A 24,422-nucleotide genomic window follows, 5' to 3' on the forward strand; every position below is an offset into this window, starting at 1 on the left:
AAGGTTCTGTTCTTATCTGTTCATTTTCTGCGTTTAATGAAAAAACGATTCGTCTTTCAATTCCAGTTTTTTGTAAAGTGCGATAAAAAGAGAAGATATTTTTAGAAAAAGCTTATCTATGCGACTTCCGTCGCCCGTGAATAGCATCCCCATACTAATTGACTTCGATATTCATTTGTTATTTGCAGCCGGAAAGAATAGACCCGAATCGAGGCAAAGGATACGACGTCAGATCGGACGTTTGGTCTTTGGGTATCACGTTGATCGAAATAGCCACCGGATGCTTCCCATACCCGAAATGGAACTCGGTGTTCGAACAGCTGCATCAAGTAGTCGAAGGCGATCCACCTCGATTATCGCCAGAGTGCGAGAATGGAAATCGATTTTCTCAGGAATTCATTAATTTTGTAAATACTTGGTACGTTCTGTTCTGTTTTTCGTTTTCTAATGATTTCTCACTCACAAGTTTCTTTCGAAAAACTGACTCAATTTAATCCTGTCTGTGCTTTTTTTTTTATCCACATTACAGTTTGATTAAAGAAGAAACACGAAGACCGAAGTACAATAAACTGTTGGAACATCCTTTCATACGTAAAAGCGACGAAGCCGAATCCGACGCTTCTATTTACATCGGCCAAATGATCGGCGAAATGGAAGAAACAGGCGCCATCGAGTTCACCATGAATCTACCATAACCCGGACCACATCTTGGCTCCAGATTTCGACTTTCGACTTACTTTCGTGATTGGACGATGTCGCTTTTTTCCCCGCATTGAAACATAATGATTAATACCTACCTTTGAGCGCCAATAAGGTTAATTTTTATGGTCTCATATGAACTGGTTCGCGAATTTGCTGCGTCAGGTGGCCGATCCGATAGTTGTAATCTCATTGGAGTGCGCTTCTCTTCTACCCAGTCGAGTGCGTGTGTTGAAATTAAGTTGTTGATTATTGTAATATTTCTTCTTTTTTTTGCGCTCTTTTTCTTGTTCTTTTTTTTTAATTGTTATTTTATATCGCGCTCGTGTTCGTTTTGTTATTGGCTTGTTTCGTTTTTCTCTCTGTGAAATGTTGTGATATTCGTCTCGCGTTCGTTGTGACACATGGGTTGTTATCGTCATCCTGCGTATTAAGATTTAAGGTGGTTCTTCGTGACGAGATTTTCATCACTAGTATACTCAAGAAGCTGTAATTCCAGGTAAAAGTTGGCTTACATTAGTGTTATGTATTTAAAAGTATGTAATTGTAACAGGCAGTGTCATAATGTGGCTATGGTTTATCCTGATAATAGTAGACTTTTACCCACTTACCTAAACTTATCCGAACACTCCACAATCTCATGCCTCGAATGAACTTGTGCTATTTGAATTTAGCTGGTGACCAGGTTTTTACTGTAGATGAGACAAACATGGAATTTAAATCTAAGATGAATGTTTTAGAAGTTGAATTCTTTATAGAGGATTTAAACATAATAGCAATAATTTAATGCTTATTGATTCATTATTTAGGTTTATTCGGTGGTAAATGCTAAAAAACTGAACACTTACTGAATTTTCTCAATTGTTGCTGACGCAATGCCCCAAGCTGATTTCTCATAATTTTCTCCAAGCTGACGCCGGATACTAAATTTTTTCAATAGAAGCTAATAATATGGTCTTGTTGCTGACGCAATGCCGCAAGAGACTTGCCTACGAATCACCAAATATTTAATTAAAAAAAAAAATTTTAAAATGTGTTGGAGAATCAATTTTTTAAATTGTAAAAATAAAAAAATCAAAAGCTGAAAAATGTGTTTCAGTGCTCATTTTTGGTTCAATCTTAATAATTTTCATTTTTAATGTTTGAATGTTAAGTAAATATGTAAACTCCTGCGACATTAGGTATTTTGATGACGATGACTCTGACAATAAAATCAAATCAACAAATTAATAGTGAATCATTTTGAGAATTACGAGCTTTGGCATAATTTGACTCAATATCAACCTGTAGTAGGACAATTTACAAATATTTTGTCTGGCTTTTTGAGACTTTATGTCTACAGTACTTTTATACCAAATTCATTCTTTGTAAATTTTTCAAAGAAGTAGTATCATACTTGAGTATATTTTCAAAATGTTTCAACCAAAAAAGCGAAATTTTTCAGGAACGAACGAAATTGAACAGAACAAAAACAAAAAAATGAAAGAACAAAATCAAAAACCGAAACAAGGAACATAAAATTACAAGATCTGAAACAGAAACGAAAAGTAAAGATCAAAAACTGGAGAAGAACAGAAACAGAACGGAAACTGGGAACAAAATTCCAGTTTTTCTGTTCTTTTTTGTTCTTTTCCGTTCTTTGTTTGTCTCTGGTTTTCATCCAAAGAACGGAAAAGAACAGAAAAGAATAAAAAAGAACTAAAAAGAACAAAAAAGAACAGAAAAACCAGCATTTAGTTGCCAGTTTCCATTCTGTTTCTGTTTTTCTCCAATGTTTTGATCTCCAAAAAATAGTTCAAATAAAGTTTCACAATTTTATCAGGGTTTCAAATTCAAATTTTGTTACTAGCGTTGATAAAAATGAGAAAAAGTAAGAAAAAAGCAAAAAGTATTACCTGCAAGTACTAATTACTTAAACAGAAATATAAAAAAAATAAAAAATCTGAAAAAGAACAAAAATTGATGAGAACATAAAAGAATGGTTCTCAGGAACAGTTCAGAACTGAAAACGGAAACAAAATATTTGTATGAACAGAACGGAAACAGAGAACAGAGAACTAAAAATCAGGGAACAACAAGAACGGAATAAGAACCCAGAACCAACCAGTAAAGAACGGAAACTAAGAACAAAAACTGGGATCAAAATATACTGAGAACCAAGAACCTAACCGTAACAAAATCATTTAGTTCTAACAACCCTGAATTTCATAACTTCCTCGCAGAGTCTTTGAAATTGGGGGGTATAAAATTGTATGTGAGCTTGGGGTACTTCATAGTCCAAAAATTCGTTAAATTCTTTTCTACTGTATTCTAATCGAGGACATTTGACCAGTAGGTGGAATGATGTTTCTTCAGGGGGTTCACATTCACAATCACAGGTTTGGGAGTTGTGTTTGAGACAGTAATTACAGGGACAAAACTTTAGACTCTTGTTAATGACCTAGTTTTTTGAAAAATGTACAAACGATAGTAGTTACCTTATGATTTTGATAACGGCAATATTTTGTGTCATGCATATTAGTTTGACAATGAGAACAACATTTTTCATGTTCTTTCATTTTATTAAATGGATCTTTTAATTAGAATTTGAGACCTTTATCAACTGCGGTAGAGAAATCTACTAAAATTTGGGAATTCAGATAATCCGATATTCTCTGAACACTTCCAAAAATTAATAGCTTGAAATATGAGAAGAGATAAACGTTCTGAATAATCTTTAAATGATTCATTGTTATTTTGAGGACAATTAATAGGTAATTCTTTTGATTAAATCATGACTCAAATACCTCTTATTCATGAATACTCTTGAACATATTTCACATTTCAGAGAACAAGTCTTTTCATGCATCTTTAAGTCACATTTCTAACATTTGATGTATGCCCCATGAATGTTTGCCATGTGGTTCTGAATGTGATGGAACCAGTTGCCACATTGCTTACTAATTATTGCTTACACTGACCTTGGGTCAGATCCTCAGAGTGGGCTTTTTGGTATCTATTCAAATTTGACTTGTTGGCAAATGCCATCAAACATTTTGCACATCAAAATGGTACTTTTTGATGTATTTTTTTCATATATTCTTAATTTTGCTTTGGTATGGAATAATTGTTAACAACCATTTTATTTGCATGGATGCAACAATTTCCCTTTCTTATGAATGATTATGATGTGTTTTTGTTGCACAATGTTGATCTTATCATTTTCAGTACATTTGCAAATGGGAGGATCATAGGTGCCTTCCATCTATTGCATCCATAATTAATTGCCTCGGCTGAATTAAGGCTGGTATTCAATAAAAAATAACTAAAATTATTGAAATAAAAATTCATCTTAAATAATCAATATAAAAAAATTCAATTTCAAAAACATGAAAAATATAAAAATAATAATACAAAAATTTACTGATTTTCAATAATTTTTACAAAAAATGATATTAAACCCCTAATTATTGAGAATTTTATTACAACTTGAATAATTTTATTATCATACATTCATTCTAAAAAAAAAATATGTAAGTCCCACTTCTGATAAAAAACAAATCACCAGGTTTTTGGACCAAAATGAGTGTGGAATTTGACAACTATCTAGTAATGTTTGGGTGGGAAAGTAGAATCTGTTCCACAAAAATACTGATGGGATGAATAATGTTCATGAAGAAAACAGTTTACTTGAGTGCCATAAACATGAAAATATTCTCCAGCTCTTTTTTTTCCGATTTTAATAACTAATTTTTTTTTCAAGTTTTTAACTTTACTTTTAATACAGGTCGGATGATGGGGAATACTCCCACTCACGGAGGGCGTCATCCATACGCCACGTACCATGTAGGTACAGCAGGATTTCTTCATGGAAACTGTGTAGAATTTCCCAACACTGATGAATTCAATAAACATGAAAAATCATACATTAATTATTTCTCGATTGCATAATAGAAAGTGACCATTGAATATGGTTAGTTTAAGGATTTTTGAGCCGTTAAATATGCCCAAGAAATTGTACATTTGCAAATATTTTCAGATTTTAAGTAATATCGCTCTATCCGACGTGTATGATAAAAACATATTACAGTCAGAGTGTTTATAATTGTGTGCTAAAAACATATTACAGTCAGAGTGTTTATAATTGTGTGCTTTAATATGCGCATTAAATAACTTTTTGACTGCAATCCAATTACTTTTTTAGATACTCCAGTTTTCATTAAAAGTTGTCTATATGCATTGATAGATTTTGCTCCTCTTGACATAATTGTTTTTTCATATATTTCTTCATTGTGTGTTTCTGCTTCAGCTTCAATATTTGATGTGATTGTGGCGAGTACTAAGTTTTCATTATCAATATAGGTGTCTGGATAAATCCGTTTTTTAACTGCTTTCCAGAATGTTACCTCCTACAAAAATACAATTGTACATGAATAAAATTGTTGATACCTACCTACATTTATCATTGTTTTACCTTTTATCGTTATTGGAACTTACATTATCAGATGATTTGGTATCGAATTTGGCTATGATTTTGAGTAATTCTTGCTGTCTACCAAGGAGTTCCGGGGTAACAGCATCATTTGCGTATGCGAAAGAAATAACTTCTCTAAAGTATTTCAGGAATTTTATGAATAATTCTGCAATTGATGCAGAAGCCCGTCTTGCCATTTCTAAATATTCTCTTTTCATTTCAAAAAAACGTGGGTCCAGCATCTGAATTTTTTAAAACAGAGCAATTACATATGTAATTTCAAATTATTTCAATTAAATATAGGTATAAGGGATATTCCTAAAGTAATGATGTCACGTTTGTAAATTGATCATTGAAATATGTAATTTAATTCAATTAGCTCTGAAACACACGAATACTTACATACGTATTCAATTTCTCTAATTAGTTTAGGAGATGAACAATTGAACATGATTTTCTGAGAATGAAACATTCGGTTCCACCATCTTAGATAATGGGTTTATTCGTATCACATGTACAAAAGTACATAAACATAGTATTAGTAACCTGCATGCCATAAATACAATTATTATTCATTTTTCCAAATGATTTTGGATTAGTGGGGTTTTCTGAAGTTTGGACTTCTTTGGCCTCTTGTTCCTTCTTCCATTTTAATTTATGGCAATTTTCAATTTCGTGTCCTTCGTCTTTACAATATTTGCATGTTCTATTTGAACTTTGAAGAGAATGATTTGGAAGAGGAATTAGTATTATTTTTTTGATAACACTGTTCTTATTAATGACCTAGTTTTTTGAAAAATGTACAAACAATAGTAGTTACATTATGATTTTGATAACGGCAATATTTTGTGTCATGCATATTAGTTTGACAATGAGAACAAAATTTTTCATGTTCTTTCTTTTTATTAAATGGATCTTTCAATTTAAATTTGAGACCTTTATCAACTGCAGTAGAGAAATCTACTAAAATTTGGGAATTCAGATAATCCGATATTCTCTGAACACTTCCAAAAATTAATAGCTTGAAATATGAGAAGAGATAAACGTTCTGAATAATCTTTAAATGATTCATTGTTATTTTGAGGACAATTAATAGGTTATTCTTTTGATTAAATCATGACTCAAATACCTCTTATTCATGAATACTCTTGAACATATTTCACATTTCAGAGAACAAGTCTTTTCATGCATCTTCAAGTTTTTCCACATTTCAAACATTTGATGTATGCCCCATGAATGTTTGCCATGTGGTTCTGAATGAGATGGAATCAGTTGCCACATTGCTTACTGATTATTGCTTACACTGACCTTGGGTCAGATCCTCAGAGTGGGCTTTTTGGTATCTATTCAAATTTGTCTTGTTGGCAAATGCCTTCAAACATTTTGCACATCAAAATGGTACTTTTTGAGGTATTTTTTTGCATATATTCTTAATTTTGCTTTGGTATTGAATAATTGTTAACAACCATTTTATTTGCATGGATGCGACAATTTCCCTTTCTTATGAATGATTATGATGTGTTTTTGTTGCATAATGTTGATCTTATCATTTTCAGTACATTTGCAAATGGGAGGATCATAGGTGCCTTCCATCTATTGCATCCATAATTGAAGACCCCGCGGCAAAAAGGGTTCAGCTGAAATTTTTATGATTCTGAGAAAATCGCAAAAAACGTGTACGCCCAAAGTATATCACATTAGGAGATGAAAACTGTACTAAAAGATAGTTTTTGTAATGACAATAACATTTAAGAAAAAAAAAAAAAAATTCAACACACCTCCTAGCAACTGCACGCTCAATGTGCAGCTGAACCCTTTTGCACCTTTTCTGAAAATCGAGTAGAAAGTTTTTATACGCGAATAAAAAATTATTTATGAGCCATTGAATGCATAACGTTTGATCAAAAAGGTATTACGATATCAAAATAATGAAAAATATCGAAAATCAGTACATTATGAATCACTACATTACAAAAATCAGGGATAGAAAGCTTTGTTCATTTGAACTCATTTTAACACTCAATATACACAATATTTTTAATGATCATATTCCAACTACACAAAATTTGACCAACGATCATTTTTTCTTATCATGTTCACACAATTGTTTACAGTCGGGGGTAAAAAGGGTTCAGCTGCAATTTCAGCTGAACCCTTTTTACCCCCGACGGAAACAAAATGCCTCGAAACTCCGGTAGGATCGCTTCAATCGAACTTTGTGAGTATACCATTCGACGCGGAAGGTAATTTTACATCAGAATCCGTCATTACCTAGTAAATGTTAAAAACTGCAGCTGAACCCTTTTTGCCGCGGGGTCTTCAATTAATTGCCTCGGCTGAATTAAGGCTGGTATTCAATAAAAAAATAACTAAAATTATTAAAATGAAAATTCATCTCAAATAATCAATATAAAAAAATTCAATTTGAAAAACATGAAAAATATAAAAATGATAGTACAAAAATTTACTGATTTTCAATAATTTTTACAAAAAATGATATTAAACCCCTAATTATTGAGAATTTTATTACAACTTGAATAATTTTATTACTATACATACATTCATTTCTAAAAAAAATATGTAAGTCCCACTTCTGATAAAAAACAAATCACCAGGTTTTTGGACCAAAATGAGTGTGGAATTTGACAACTATCTAGTAATGTTTGGGTGGGAAAGTAGAATCTGTTCCACAAAAATACTGATGGGATGGGATCTTCTATCCCATCCATGAATAATTTTAAAAAAATAGGAGCTAGAGATTAAGAAATAATAAGAATTTTGATTTTCTACCTGTTGATCTTCTCCTTCAATTCTGTGTGATCTAAGCCCTCTTCCTCTAAAGCATCCCAATCCATAAGCGGGACAGTTCTTGAATAAAATTATTTATTATTTAACCTTATCTATTTGTGATTAAGTTCTAATTAAAATATTTATTTATACTCTTACTTATGACAAGACCTAAGCTCAACGTTATCACGATTCCCCACATTTTCTTTAGAATTTGAAGCTTTCTCATCAAATTCTTCACGCGCAAACACTGCCCTAAAATTGATATTTTATTTTATGCCATTTTAATTAAAGTTAATTCAAGTTAACATACCTCATAGCAATTCCCTTAAAATCAACATCTAAAATTGCTACTTCCCAGATATTTATTTGAAGCAAGCTTATTACTAGGTCCTATTGAGGATGCAGTGCTCCAATTCGCTATCACATAATCTTCTCTATGCACAAGCCAAAATAAGTGGTAGTTTGGGGAATTTTCAACCTACATTATTTCTGTTTAGAATTAATATTCTATAATCAACTTTTTCTTCTTGTTCCGGGGGTGGAGTTTCTAATGTGAATGTTATAATGAGAAGGACAATAATTAGGCTAAATCCACCAAATAGGATTTTAACAAAATTAAGGAAATCACTCGAGAACATGTTTTTATTATGTTTAGTTAGAGGAGTACTCAAACTAGTTTGATTTATAACTGTGGGTACCTCATTGTATGTATCTACATTGAAACGGATAGAAAAAAATTCAATCAAGTAGTTGTATTTATTAGTTATGATTATTATTTTGCATAATTCTTTATATTTGATTAATTTGTTTACATAAGATTCTACATTAAGTCTGAACTCTCTTATCAATTGTTGTTTAATGTATGGTTCAATATATGTATAAGTTCCATTCAGTTTGGGTTTGAATATTACGTTCGTTTATATAGTGTAAGATAAGATAACGTCTACTATATTATTTGATTTAATTTTCATTGAGAGGTTGATGTTGCTCCATTTTCTCAAGTAATACCTCCTGGGTCTAGGTTATGTTGATAATCTCTTTATTTAAAACTGCTGAAGAATGGTCCAAAAGTTTTTGATAACCTTCATTCAAGAACTGCAAATGTTACACTTTGAACAATTGGTTTCATTATCATTAACATTTCTTTTATCCAAAATCTTGAGTAAGGATCTTTGACTGAATCATTAAAGGTTAGGTTAGGTAATTTGCAATAATTGAATCAACTGTTTAAATAATTTTCTAAAGCAAAAGTTTGATTTGATGTTGATAGATTTAAATAGAAATTATTGCTTCCTGAATCATTTTTTATGACTGCATATTTGATGGCAGTATCTCCCAGTATACTAATAAGGTCGCAGCACTCCTGATTATGCTGATACATAATTTCATGGATAATCTTCTGCACTAAAACTTTGTCAGCAATTTGTTTTATCCTTGAATGTAGTTGCCGCTGTCTCCTTTGGTGCACATTCTACAATTACACAAAAACAACTCCCTAAGTTACTTGTTTCAAATGTTTGACTGCCAATTTTTCTTTTTTCAAAAAAGAAGAATAGTCCACATTGATTGGTTCCACAATATTTTAAAACTGAAAGATAAATATATAGGTACATACTTAAGGGGTAGATTGTGAATAAAATCATCAAAAAAAAAACTGTGTTCTTTGAACTAAAGTTACCACTTAATAATTTTCTCTCTTTAAATACAAAACAGATTCTTAGATGTCCATCTTTGCGTAGTGTCTGTGGTATTTGGAACATATATCACACTGATTAACCAGAGATCAGGGTCCACACTCACATTAGTGATCGTCAAATGCAAATTTTCACACATTGTAAATCTTTTCACATGAGGGTGACATTAGCCATTTTCATCTATAATCAATATTAATGTTGACCTATCATCTTGGGGTAACAACAGTTACAGACTGCCAGACTTGGCTTTGCAAATCACATATTTCTGTGGGTTCACAAACACATTTCTGTGGGTTGATAAACACATTTTTCAGTGTTTTTGCAAAATTTTGTTAATTTCTTCAACAATTTTCCGCTTTAGTTTCTCTATGGACCTCAGAGCAAAGTAAGTGCTGGTATGCATTATTCAAAACAATCATCCTATCTGAGCTGTGAGCGGACCAGGGTGCACAGCCATCTCAAAAGCAGCAGCTCCTATAATATTATAATATATGTATTTTTAAGTAAAAAAAAATTGAAATTTGATTGTTTAAATATTGAAAAAGCTGTGGCTCTCAAAATCGACGAGAATGTTAGTTTTTTTTTGTTGTATTGTTTGGACAATTGACCCTGGGACTGCGGTTTATTTGTCTGTTTGGCTATTAACAAATCAGCAAGTTTTTTGCCGATTCGGCTACCTCATCTTTAACTGAGTTTGTGAGATTGATGGCAAGCTCCTCCATCTCCATAAGAGATGTGGAGATCCCATCTTTCATCTCTCTCTTGATATTGCCACTATTTTTCAACAGATTCCTACACGTTTCTATACATTTCAGCAGTTTATCTTTGACCTTGGTTGCCAAGTTTCCCTTGTAGGGGGAAGAATTATCGACTTTTTGGGCAATTGCCTCTTCTGGATTTATTTATAAATAACATAAGGTACATATTAGAAACTCGTTGGGAAATGACATTCATGCAGCATGTACCAAAGTTCTTCCTGTTTTATGGCTCTCAATACATATTTATGTAGATATACTGCATCATATTTTCTAAAAATCTTCCAACTTGAAAAAATGCAATAAAGTTAATGAGCCACAAATTCACATAAGCCATTCCTTCATTAATTCTAGTTTTTTTCCATTTACTTATTCATTTATGGTGGGTACCTTGCCCTGCAATGGTCTGAAGGAAGGGCGTTATATGTGCATACAAAATGGTTATAAAAATATTTTTAAAAAACATAAAAAGTAACATAATTATGAGAATTATTTTATCCCAAGGAGGAAAAAGAATATAAGAAAACAGTGAGTGCTAAAGTTTTTTGACATGAATGAGAAGCTACATTGCCTTCCAAAGCTCCTGTGACCATAAATCAACTGGTCAGTCAATTAGAAATTTGTTTACTGTTAGTTACCTTCTCACTTTCCTACTACCTGCAAGTAAACATTTGTCTTTCTCATCCATGTTACATTTCATTATCTCTGAATGATAGGAAAAAACAACACAGTATAATAACATTCAAAGTAGAATCTGTTCCATGTTTATTTAGATGAAAGTTTTTTGTGGGTCTTTGACATTTTTAGGGAATAACGCTTCTATACTGGTTTCTGGAAGTAATTGAATGATATGTATAGCACATTGACGTGGCAGTTTATGTGTAGCGGGGATGGTATGCAAATTGCTTATAACTTGAGGCCATGCTTGACTTAATTGTGCTACATATAATTTCAATTGGACATCTCAATGGCAGATGCCATGGATTCCCTTAATTGCCTTGATCAAATCAGTGAAGTTTTGGGCTTTCGAAATAGTTGGATATGTGCACGTTCATCAGTCTTTCTGCTAATATGTCGATTTCTTTTTCACTCTGTGTACTTTCAGCATCTCATTCTCTGACTTTGATCTCCCTGAGGTGTTTTAGCATTTCATTAAACTTGTTGAACCACGCATTCTGTTTCGATAGCACCGCTCTTTTTGAGTCAATCCATTTGAATACACCCTTGTGTGGCAAATGCTATTTGCTATTTGATTTTTCTTTTGAATTTCTTAGGAAATTGATGCCATTTAACATTTTCAAATGAGACACTATCACTATGAGTTTTCATGCATTTCACTTCAACTTTATATTATTAGTTACATGTAACTACAAACTTACAAGATGGAGAGTTTGTTGTAAACACTGCTCACATCCCATGTGGCCGCATGGAAATGTGGCCTGTCATCTCCTCCGAACACACTTACTGAGGCTTGGAAAACATTGTTCTATAAAGAAACAAAAATGTATTGTATAAATCATACATATTATAGATACTTATGTAGGTGCTGGTATGCATTATTCAAAACAGTCATCCTATCTGAGCTGTGAGTGGACCAGGGTGCCCAGCCATCTCAAAAGCAGCAGCTCTTATAAAATTATAATATATTTTTAAGTTTAAAAAAGATTGAAATTGGATTGTTTAAGTATTGAAAAAGGAAGAAATGTTTAATGAGTACTTACTTGGATATAAATTAATATAAGCACTTATTTAAAGGCCATTTTTCAATGCCCTGAATTTCTATTCAAACTTCCAGATTTGGCAAAACTACCCAAAAAGTTGATTAAATTAACAAAATTCACAAATCAACAGAAACAAGTTGTAAGAAAAATTATCAATGAAATGGAAAATTAAAATATTGTGATCAAAAAATTATTATCAAAAAAAAAAAAACGGAGAAAATCAACCGCAAATTTTCAAAAACAGAGTTACTTAATCAAGAAATTAACAAAACGGAAAATTGAAATATTTCAATCTGAAAATTGTCAATGAAAACAGATAAAATAGACCACAATAAAAAGAACTATGTACTGCAAAGAATTTCCAGTAAATAATTCGTTTTATAATTGTAAAACATAAAACTAACAGTTAATATAACAGTCAATAATATACTTGCAAAATTTAATTTGCTGAATCGTCAATTCAGCATTTTAAAATCGTATGGCGCAGCAAAACACGCATTTTTACAGGAATGAATTAACAATTAGGAAGAAAAATAAATTTGAGTACAGTTATTTTTTCCAAACATTTCTATTGTACCTACCTACCTACCTACCCACCTACCTACCTATGTTATAAAAATTCATTGGCAAGTATGTAGGTACCCTACAATGAGGTAGTCTTCATTTTTATGTCTTTCATTCAAGTCATAGTCTATATTTGGTAGTCCTTGAGTGTAGTTGTACAATATCAAAACCAGCTTATAGCACTAGATAATTATGAATCAGCAACTAAAAATGTAATCTATTACAATTTTTGTAAAAATTATTAGAAACATACTATCACTGTAGTCCTCTTCAGAAAAAAGCAGGAGGTAGTGGCCGAACATATAAGCAACAAAATTTTTACTACTCAGTATAAATTGTATACATTCCTTATCTACAAATTCAATTAGTTGCATTTGCATATAATTACACTCACATTATTGCCTGTTTCTCTGTTAAGCACCCTGACAGCAGCCTATACCATTAGGTGCTGCCTGCACCAAAATGGCCTGCGAGGCATTTTTTCAAATGGGTATTTTAGCAAAAGAAAAATAGGGCTATGACTATTGACAGCGGACAACATACTCTTACAATTCAGACCTAACCCGCAATTAGTGGTAGGGAGGAAAAATTGCTTGCTATACAAGTCTAGTACATATGACATTACTTTGTGAGATAGCCGTAAACTTTGTAGTATCAACAAAGATGCTAGCAATGGTGTTCACTGTTTCCTTGATGGAACATTTTGTTTAAGGAATGACATATAAAAACTACACATTGGGTATGTGAGAGGTTCCCTGCTCATGATTCTCCGTTACCTCCGTTCTGGTGCAGGGAAAAATGTCTCAAGATGATTTAACTCTCCGCCGCTTGTATAGAAGAAGTTGAGAATAGCCAGTATGTGAAAAAAACGCACATCACCTGTCACCATGTGCTCCTCATATATCCTATTATGTGTCTTCAGGTCATGGCCCAAAATAGCTGATAACCTGCAAGCAGAAATTTTTGAATAATTGTATCAAAGAAGTTGAGAATAGCTGGTATGTGAAAAAAACGCGCATCACCTGTCGCCATGTGCTCCTCATATCGCACCTCGGGAGTAATAAGGTCACATCTAAAAAAAAATTGATTTTGATGTTTTTGCATTTTTGGGGTTTGTATGACCCCCCCTCAACCAAAAATTACACTTTGAGTTGGGTACATTATCTAGATCTTGTAAAAAACGCAAATGGCCTAACTCAAAATCTCAACAACATTGCAAGTTGTTTGGAGTTATAAGGTCACATCTTGAAAAACTCCACCTTTTTTGAGCAAATTTCGTACATACAAAGTGTTAACAAACAGTTTTGATTGTTTTGAATGTTTGTCAGTTAGAAATAGTCACAAGGAGTGCATTTTTTATTGGTTTGTACCAAATGGAAAATTTTTTTTAAATTGATCACTTTTCAGAAAAATGAATTTGCACGTATCATGAAATTTTAGTTTTTTGAGAAAAACTCAAAAACTAAGCACTCTAGAAAAAAACAAACGACATTATGTCGATTGGAAATTTAATTCTCTACAACTTTGGTATCATGAAATTTTTTTTGGACGCTTCCTTTCGCCTCCACATCAACTTTAATGAAAGGTTATAACTCAAAACTTTTTCCAAACATTGACATATTTCCTCCTCAAGATTGTATTTTTCAAAGTGTTCTTATGCTAAATGAAAGTAGGATACCAGATCTTTAAAATGAGGTGCTATTCATTCCTCACAATTAAGTATAAGTTGATAAAAATAATGAATCAAGTTTTTAAAAAAAAGAAAATCACTCCTGTAAAATTTCACTTTTTTGAGATGTGACCTTATTACTCCCGAGGTGCGATATATCCTATTATGTGTCTTTAGGTCATGGCCTAAAATCAGGGATAACCTGTGAACAGAAATTTTTGATTAATTGTATCAAAGAAGTTGAGGAAAGCTGGTATGTGAAAAAAACTCGCATCACCTGTCGCCATGTGCTCCTCATATATCCTATTATGTGTCTTTAGGTCGTGGCTCAAAATAAGGGATAACCTGCGAACAGAAATTTTTGATTAATTGTATCAAAGAAGTTGGGAAAAGCTGGTATGTGAAAAAAACGCGCATCACCTGTCGCCATGTGCTCCTCATATATCCTATTATGTGTCTTTAGGTCGTGGCTCAAAATAAGGGATAACCTGCGAACAGAAATTTTTGATTAATTGTATCAAAGAAGTTGGGAAAAGCTGGTATGTGAAAAAAACGCGCATCACCTGTCCCCGTATGCTCCTGATATATCCTATTATGTGTCTTCAGGTCATGGCTCAAAATAAGAGATAACCTGCAAACAGAAACGTTTGATTATTTGTATTGAAGAAGTTGAGAATAGCTGGTAAGTATGTGAAAAAAACACTCATCACCTGTCACCATGTGCTCCTCATATATCCTAGTATGTGTCTTCAGGTCATGGCCCAAAATACCGGATAACCTGTGAACAGAAATTTTTGATTAATGATATGTACAAAAAAAATTAAAATAAAAAAAAGCCAATAACAACAACAACAGAAATATTGTGCATTTTACTAGGAGTTGTTTAGGCAATGGGGTCACTCCACCCCAATCAGTGCTTGTTAAGGTCCATTTTGTCTTGGTAGGCGTCTCAATTATGACAAGGCGTCATAAAATTGAATACAGAATTTTAATTATGCATGAAATTTGAGAAATATGCAGAAGTAAGTATACAAAATACAAGGAATATTGAATATTCCTGTGATTGGTGGGCAGAAAGCCGTGACCAGTTAGTGAGCCAAGCTGAGTTAGATTTGCCAGATAGTTCTGGGTTTCATTCTAACCCCAATGGGCTTGCCACTGATTTATAAACTGGGCATTCCCTCTGTTCTCCTCTGGCTTCCTCTGCTTGGAAAAACATTGTTCTATAGAGAAACAGAAATGTATTGTATAAATTGTACATATAGATACTTACGTAAGTGCTGGTATGCATCATTCAAAACAATCATCCTATCTGAGCTGTGAGTGTGCTGGCATGGATTCACCACAATACACTTGAGTGCGTCCAGGCAGATCTGGCAGTTGACGATGCTTGGAGCAGGTGGAAGCTGCAATGGCACTGGCTGAAAACCCTCAACTGCCTGCAGGGCTTCAGCTTCAGCACCCTGAAAGGCCTCCATTTCCGGATCCTGTCCAACCTGATAGATAACGTCTGGTGATTGAAAGTCGCTATCAAAATTACTATCCAAGTCACTGTCCCGTAGGCCTATAATTGAAAAAAATTGAGCTTTTTGATTTAAAATTGAAATTTTTTATTTTTGATAAATTTCAAAGGAGAAGTATCATTGAGCCCATTTTTTTACACCTCACTGTTGTCTAGTGTCTACCTCTAACTTTGCAAATGCTTGGGTAGCTTCTAACAATGCTTCATTGTAGGATCACTAATGCTTCTTTTGGAAATGCATGATCTACTTTCTACTAAGAAATAACTTTTCCCGCATTTATTACAATCTATCATCATAGGTTTGATGGAATACTACTTTCAGAGGTCATTTTTCTTGTAAAATTTTTTGGTTCATCTGTGTGGATTTGCTCAAGTAATTTGGGTACTGTACAGTTGATGAAATATTATTTTTAGGCAAAATAACTTTTTCTTGTTATTCCTGGGGTGGAGTTTCTAATGTGAATTTTGTAATGAGAAGGACAATAATTAGGCTAAATCGACCGAATAGGATTTTAACAAACTTGAGGAAATCACTCCGGAACATGTTTATATTATGTTTCTAGTTAGAGGAGTACTCAAACTAGTTTGATTCACAACTGAAGGTACTTGATTGTATGTATCTACGTACATAGAAACAGAAAAAAATTCAATCAAGTAGTTGTGCTTATTAGTTATGATTATTATTATTATCAATTCTGAAAAAAAAATTCATCATAAAAATGTTTCTCAGAAAGTTGACAAACTTCTCACCACCACCGCAGTGATATCAATTATTAATAAGAGGAAAAAAATTACCTAGCTGAATCTATATATCAATGATCTGATATATGTAGTTCTTGTGAATTTTCATCAGGTTTAATTAAAAATCTTAGGCACATGTGCCCAATAATTTTTTGAGCTGGTATTGATTGTAAATGATTTTTTTTTTTTACAAAAATAATTTTAAATTTCCAAAGGTGGTGGTACATTTCCTATAGCAGGGTGTCTAACAGGTACTGCAGGTACTGCAAGTACTGTAAAAGTACTGCATTGAAATCCTCGGTACTGCAAGTACTGTAAAGTACTGCATTTTGCCTGAAAAGTACTGTATTTTTTCTCAAAATCATTGATTTAAAATTTTTTAAAAAACCTCAAAATGAATTAATTGGTGAAAATTAAAAAAAAAAAATGTTCATTTTGTACCTCAAAAGATGCATGGTGTCCACAAACCTGGAAAAGTCAGGGAATTTCGTAATTTTCACGCGAAATCCCTGGAATTTTGAAAAAACGATCAATTGCAAATTTCAGATAAGGACCTGTTATGAAAGGAAAACATTATTTTACTTCTCGAACCACAAATTTTCAAAAACGTTTGCCCTCGCTTCGTTCGGGCTTGTTTTCTTTTCTTTTTAGACGGCCAGATGGACATTTCTAGATAATAAAAATCAAAGTTTTAAAGCCAAAAAATAAACTCACGAAAAAAACATCGTTTTTATGCATCTCAAAGTACAAATTTACAAGAGCTTTCGCCCTCACTTGGGCCTGTTCTGTTTTTTTTTTCAAAATCAACGTCCTTTAAAAAAGCATCATTCAAATTCTAAAATTTTAAAAGCCAAAAAAAACCTACTCGTTCTCACATAAAAAACCTCGTTTTTATGCCTTTCGAAATGCAAATTTTCAGAAGCTTTTGCCCTCGCTTCGCTCGACCTTGTTCTCTTTTTTTTCAAAAGTAGTTAACTTCTTTCAAAAAAACATCATTCCAATATTAAAATTTGAAAAATCAAAAAATAAACTCTTCTCATTTAAAAAAAACACGTTTTTAGGCATCTAGAAATGAAAATTTTCAAAAGTTCTCAGGGCCAATTTGTTTCTCAATTTTAAGATGAACAAATTTCACATTTTGATGCCTCCAAAAATCCATAAAAGAAAAGAAACATTTTCAAAAGTTATTACATATGAATATTGTAATCAATTAGCCAAACTTGATGCATGTTTTATTCATTTATTTATTTATTTTCAATTTAAAAAGTTAATAATCAAAGTTGAGCTGTTTTTTACATCCGAAGAAGTATCCGGTTCGAAGAGAAGCTTATAAAAAAATACACCCCCCCCCCCCAAAAAAAATTGTTTTCTTTAACCAAAAGTATGGGATAAGCACAGAAAATTGAAAAAAAAATAGTCTGGAAAAATGGAAAAATTGGTCTGGAAGTGGAAAACCTGGAAAAGTCAGGGAAAATCATTTCCTGAAATGAGTGGACACCCTGAAGATGGACTTCTGTAATTTTAATTTGTTTCGATTGAAATACTTATAATTTTAGCAACAAATTCCAACTGGTTCAAAAATATAATTTTTTCTTGGGGGGGGGGGGGGGGTCGGTGTAAGCTGGATTTAAAAAAATATATGGTAATGCAAAAAATACTGTAAAAGTACTGCATTTCTTCGGAGAAATTTTGTTAGACACCCTGTATAGGATTGTGCCATATAATAATATTTAAAACATTATGTAAATTTAAATCAAAGCAGGTTCGCAAATTCCGAGGATCTTTTCATTTTAGACTTTGAATGAATGTAATAACTTGAGTAGTATCATTTAGTGCCATATATTCAGAAGCTGATGTCAACATCATCATTCTGGATTGTTTTCTGGTAAGCCATTCCACTAGATCACCATACGTATATGTTACTGTTAATGTGTTTACTCCAGGTAATGTATGAAATAACTAGTTATTTCATACATTAACAAAAAAGTACTTAATGTAAGTAAATTGTTCACAGTTTATCTAGGTAATGTATGAAGAATCTAGTTATTCTATGAAATAGCTAGGTGTGATCAGTTGAATCATGAAAATGAACTGTTCAAAATTATTTTACATAATTACAAAAATACAGTTTTGAGCATGATTAAAATTTGATTGGTGACGAAAAGTTTTGAAAATTGAAAAAAAAAATTATCGGAAATGAAGAAATATCGGCCAATTTTAAAAAATCCTCTGATTAGAAAAGTCTCAAAAGTTGAATACGAATATGTAGATGTTTTCTACATTATTCCACTTCCCTTTCTGTGATTTCAAACTGACACTTTTTCATTATTTTGCTTGCCCACAGAAATGATTGAATTGAGGTAGGTACTTCAAAATAGTCAAAAAAAACTGCTGATTTCAAAATGCTATAAGACATGTCAATTTTATTTTTTTCCAAAACAAAACTTTATGGGTTTATATCAAAACATGGACATTTTTGAGTATAAAAATCGTTGATTCCATTTTTTCAAAAAATTTTGGCTGCCCCAACTTGCCCTTTAGCGACCCCCAAAAAGAATATTTTCGTACCCATCACGAATTTATCAAAATTTCATGTTTTGCACCACCCCCTCCCCCTTTGAGGGCTCATTTTGAGGTTGGGGGTAAAATAAATGCCGAAATCGACTTCAGCGACCTAAAAATCCCCCATATTCGAAATTTTACGGATTTTATTCATTGATTTCACACTTTAACAATACACACCTCGTGTATATATGAAATAACTAGGTAAAGTGCATAAAAAATTCGATTTCACACTTTCTCAGGTAATGTATGAAATAACTAGTTATTTCATACATTACCTGGAGTAAACACATTAACGGTAACATATATATGACACATCCAGTGGTTTTGCATTGTCACACAAGTATTTGATTGATTGTTCAATATTCACTGTAGAGGGAACGAGCGTGTCAAGGGATCCATTGATAAAAGATATACTACCACTACCATCCATTTCATCCTTTGCTTGAATGGGTTGAGAAAGTGGGATAGATGTCTGGGATGATGCCAAACTTTGTATTGAAGATGACGATTCTCTATTATTACGAGCCTGGGCTGTCCTTTGGGGTGTCCCATCTCTGTGTTGGTGAGCCCTTCCATTTGTGGATGTGACGTTTCCCTTATTGGGTGATAGGTGTATAAGTGCCGGACACTTTGACGTTGAGCGCTGGTGTGTGAATGTTCCATCAGCACATGCACGCACTTCACGAAATTTATGGCCCTGGTAGACGTAATGTACCACCATTATGGCATAAAAGACACACAGCAAACAGTTTATATAAATGATAACGTTTTCGAAGTATTCATTAGAAATATACACCACTATCTGTACGCAATAAGAGCACTTGAACACAGAAACACACGTCTATATTCATTCGCACATTCAGCTCTTTGGGAGTTGGTTTGTTGGTCATATACGTGTTTCATCACAATTGGTAACATTTTGTCTTCAGTAATTTTACCAGTTGTAAGTAGTCCGAAATAACATGACAAGGGTTGATCTACACACTCATTGGTGGCAGTCATCCCTAAGGTCACAATTAGGAAAGCTAAACACAACATGGTTTCTTAAAGGTGGCTTAAAATACTGTGAAATAAAGATTTAAGTTTGTTTAAATATCTTTGGGTATTTGAGACACACTTTTAGTTAATGAGGACACTCTTTAGAAAAATCGCAAATTCGATATTACTCAAAAACTATGCTTTTTTGAGCAAAACACCAACACCCACACAATATTTAGAATTAAATTCTGTATAAGTTACAATAACAGAAATACGCACTCTTGCACCAAAAAAAGTTCCAAATTTGAACTTTTCACAAAGTACATAATTAGGCCTATCAAAAAAATCATGATTTACAGTTCAAATGATCTATACTCAGTACTCACAGATTATTGACGTACAAAGTTACATCTCCATCACATAGGACCACACTGCAACTTTCACTTCTATATAAAAATTAGTATCAGTATATTTTCAACATTTATCTTAGTTTATTTAGGCCTATCTAAAAAAATCATAATTTACAGCTAAAATGATATTGTTATAGAACACAAAATTGAAAATTATTCACAAAAATTCTAGTAATAACACTGAATAATGTGGCAGGTGAATATTTCCTTAGGTTCTCCAGAATAACTTGACAATTTACCTGCTTAGTTTTCTTATTTTTGCTCTAAGTATAATCTTTCAAAAAAAGTTGTTCCAACTGTCTAGGAACTATTCTGCTCTTTATGAGATAGGCTATTGTTAGAATAACATTTAATCTCGATACTAAAGTGACTCCCTTTGAACATCCTGGGAACTAAACTTTTATCAAAGCAGTCACTAGTTTTAGCGGAACAAATTTTGAGGCTGTCCCCAACAGCCAGTAATATTTTTCTTTAAAAAAAAAAACGGTGTCCCTTGAACTAAAGTAACCACTTACTTACAAACCAGTAGCAAATTAAGCAAAAAAACAAGCATAGAGACTTCATTTTATGTTTATGAAACACTTTTATTTTTAAAACTTTTTTGACTGCAGATCACACTCGAGATTCAGATGAATGAATAACAAGTATGAGTGATGTGACATAGCATACGCATAGCGCTGTGTACATAAGTACCTATCAAAAGTTCATTTTCTGAGATAAAGTGTGGTTTCCTCATACAATCTTCTATCAATATGCTTACACTAACAATATCAGTTGTGATGTCCAGAATTTCGATATCAGTGTTTTTGTGGTAGAGTTTATCATTATTTATTTAAATTATTGTGTATTTAATCAGTTTTCATATGGGCTGAGCAGTAATGCGTACATGTTTTTTCTCCCCATTATTTCTCACACATTTGCTCGTTCATTTTTAAAAGGTCATTGTTTATTTTCAACTGTCTTCTTAGAAAAAAATCAGATGGAAAATAATAAAATTTTTCAATTTCTTACTAGTACGTGTATGTTCTAGTATACATTTGGGTAGTTACCATTTGAACAATTTGAGATAATTCTGGTTTTCTTACAAACCCCAATGTACAGCAGCTCCATGTGTATTTTCTGGAAGATTATCTGTAGGTGACAAATAAAGTAATGCTGGCATGACAATTTCTGAGAATTCTATGCTTTTGTTTCGAAACAATATTGCTATAAAATATATGCAAAAATGATGAAAATGCATAGCAAAATCAAGGGAAATGAATATCATATCAGTGCATAATTATTTGGCTTTTCAAACACAGATTTTTTACAAGTTCATTTTAGTAATGAATAATTTAGCCCATGCTCCAAAATCATACTTTTTCCTTGTGATGAGCGAATGTGTGAATGTCTTGATTTGAAAGAGGTGCCCAGCTTCAATGTATGAGTAAGTAGGGTGGCGATGCGATCTTGGAGAACTTCCTGTGCAGGTACGTTTACTTGTATATTGTTTCCGTTATTGGCTAGGTTCATCAATAGCTGCGCTGCCGCGTGGTCTTCCAGATTTATTTCGTTGTCATCGTTGTTAGGGTTCTCGATTTCCAAATCATCTTCACCATTGTCTATTTCAAAACACGCCCGAAGAAATCATTAATCCCTTCCCATACTCCGAAGAAGTAGTGTTTATAAAACGCGCGATGGCGGCATTCATGTCTGTAAGGAAGCTCTGGCTCAAGTCGAGTGACTTCAAAGAGAAGTTACTTTTTTGAATTCACCCGCATCTGTGAATTCTCATTTAGGTTGAAGTTATGTATTCTGCTGTAATCTACTATTCCCAAATCAACTGAAACTGGGTTTATACGTAATACCTTACATAATTACAGTTTAATTGTTGGTAGGTTGAAAATGATATATCATAAAATTGAATGACACAGCTAGTGATTGGGGTTAAGTGGCTGGTGCACCAGCTGCGCTCCCATGCCATGGGCTTGCCACCGATTTATATAAACTATACGTACATTCCCTCTATTCTCCTCCAGCTTCTTTGGATTCGAAAACATTGTTCTATAAAGAAACAAAAATGTATTGTTTTAAGTATTGAAAAAGGTAGAAATGTTCAATGAGTACTTACTCAGATATAAAAATTAATAGAAGAGGAAACTGAGGTCCTTTTTGCTTTAAAATCATGTCTGTTTTTGAAATCGCAAAGAAAGTAAAGAAACGTACGGAAATTTATAATATTTTTTTAAGTGATAAAATTTACAAAATTTTAAAACGTAAAAATCTGAAAATAAGCGCTCTACGAAAGTTTTACGCAAAGCTCGTTGAGTACATGTGGAAAACTTGAAAACCAAGAAATTTTCTCCAGTTCATTTCAGTGAGATTTTGGAATTTTTTCATTTTCGATTCAATCACATCAAATATTGTTTTGCAAAATGGTTTCTGAACCGCAAAAATTGGTATGACGAAGAAATTTTTGTGCTTGAGATGAATTTTTTGTCATTTTTGCTGGAAAAAATCTGTATTCGGTTTTGCACAGGTAATGCTAAACAAAATAAAAGTACAAAGTTGAAAAAAATAATGGAGCCATGAAAAACTTTTTTATTTCGTAATTACTATTACAAAAAATTGTTCTAAACAAACTGTAATGAAAAATAATCTCAATTCTAAGTACATACAGGAGAATATAATAATTCCTCAATTAGCCACAATTATGACCTGCCTGAAACTAATAAAATTAATATAATTTATAACTTTTAGTAGTACCTATGTTGATGTTTCTGTAAGTGTTTTTTTGAAAAACATGTAATATGTATCTTGTATATTGCGAAGAACCACCTTAATTATAGTGATTCTTTTTCAGTTGCTGTGCTATTCATGCATTGTTGATAAACACAATTTTTTCTACAATATTTTTTTATTTGTGTGAAATCAAAAGTTGAATAATCAAAATATGTCACATGTTCCAAATTGATGCATTTTTATATCTTAATACATACCTACCTGTATACCCTTTGTGTATAAGTATAATATACATATGTAAATGATTCAAAGTACCTATTTTCATTAGAATCGAGCTTAGCAATTTATATACCTGGTGTTTTTTTTTTGAAACACCTAAAGCTTTGAATTTTATTACACACTCGCAAACTGCGTTTCTTTTTCTGATTTTCTAATTTATTTGTAATGTCCTTGTTTTGTAACAGATTTACCATTTTTTACCTAAATATATATTTTTTTTTGGAAAAATGTAATATTGTATTGCTAAAAATTACACCCATGATGTAGGAAATGGATCTTTGTAAAAAAAAAAAAAAAATACCATCAAATGAAACGCAAGTAATATATTGGTAGATTTTTAATTGTTTTATAATCCTGCAGTATTTTTATCTTGTAATAAAATGAATTATTACACTGTTTATGGGTTTTATTTCAATGAGATCTTGACGAGTATTTTGTACATTGTGAATGAATTATTACAGGATTGATAGTAACTCAGGTAAGATGGTGAGTATAATACTAGGTATTTGATTTTATTGCACTTGAAATTGCTGTGGGAAGAAATGATGATCAAACTATCATTTTTGAAAAGAAAAATGGAAAAAATAAATGCGGTAAGTACATTAACATAAAGGAGCTTGACGTGATCGGCGATGCTAAATTAGTGATAATCAACTATTCGTACACCCTATTCTGCTTTCATTCGGCTAAAAAGTTCAATTTTGAAAAAGTGCATATTTGCCAAATTTGATCATTTTTGGGTATATTGGATGCAAAATCAGACCAATAGCATTAGGAGTATATTATGAGATATTAGGAGGTTCTATTCTTTTAATACTTGAACTTTTGAATCAATTTTGCGAGCTTTAGAGAGCTTTTTAG

The 24,422-nt window shown here is 32.4% G+C and overlaps 1 protein-coding gene across 3 annotated transcripts in view; it reads left to right on the forward strand.

Moving 5' to 3' along the window:
* Positions 1-23,959, forward strand: part of LOC135846054 (dual specificity mitogen-activated protein kinase kinase 4-like) — a 33,089-nt gene extending 9,130 nt beyond the window's left edge. For 2 of the 3 annotated variants that reach the window (XM_065365029.1, XM_065365042.1), the window contains 2 exons: positions 189-418; positions 530-23,959. In XM_065365029.1, the coding sequence (XP_065221101.1) occupies positions 189-418; positions 530-695 (396 nt within the window). In that variant the 3' untranslated portion in view covers positions 696-23,959. The remainder of the gene's footprint in view (positions 1-188; positions 419-529) is intronic. The other variant, XR_010558877.1, reaches the window with a different exon arrangement.
* The last annotated feature ends 463 nt before the right edge of the window (positions 23,960-24,422 follow it).

Source organism: Planococcus citri, chromosome 1 (assembly GCF_950023065.1).
Source record: "Planococcus citri chromosome 1, ihPlaCitr1.1, whole genome shotgun sequence".
NCBI lineage: Eukaryota > Metazoa > Arthropoda > Insecta > Hemiptera > Pseudococcidae > Planococcus > Planococcus citri.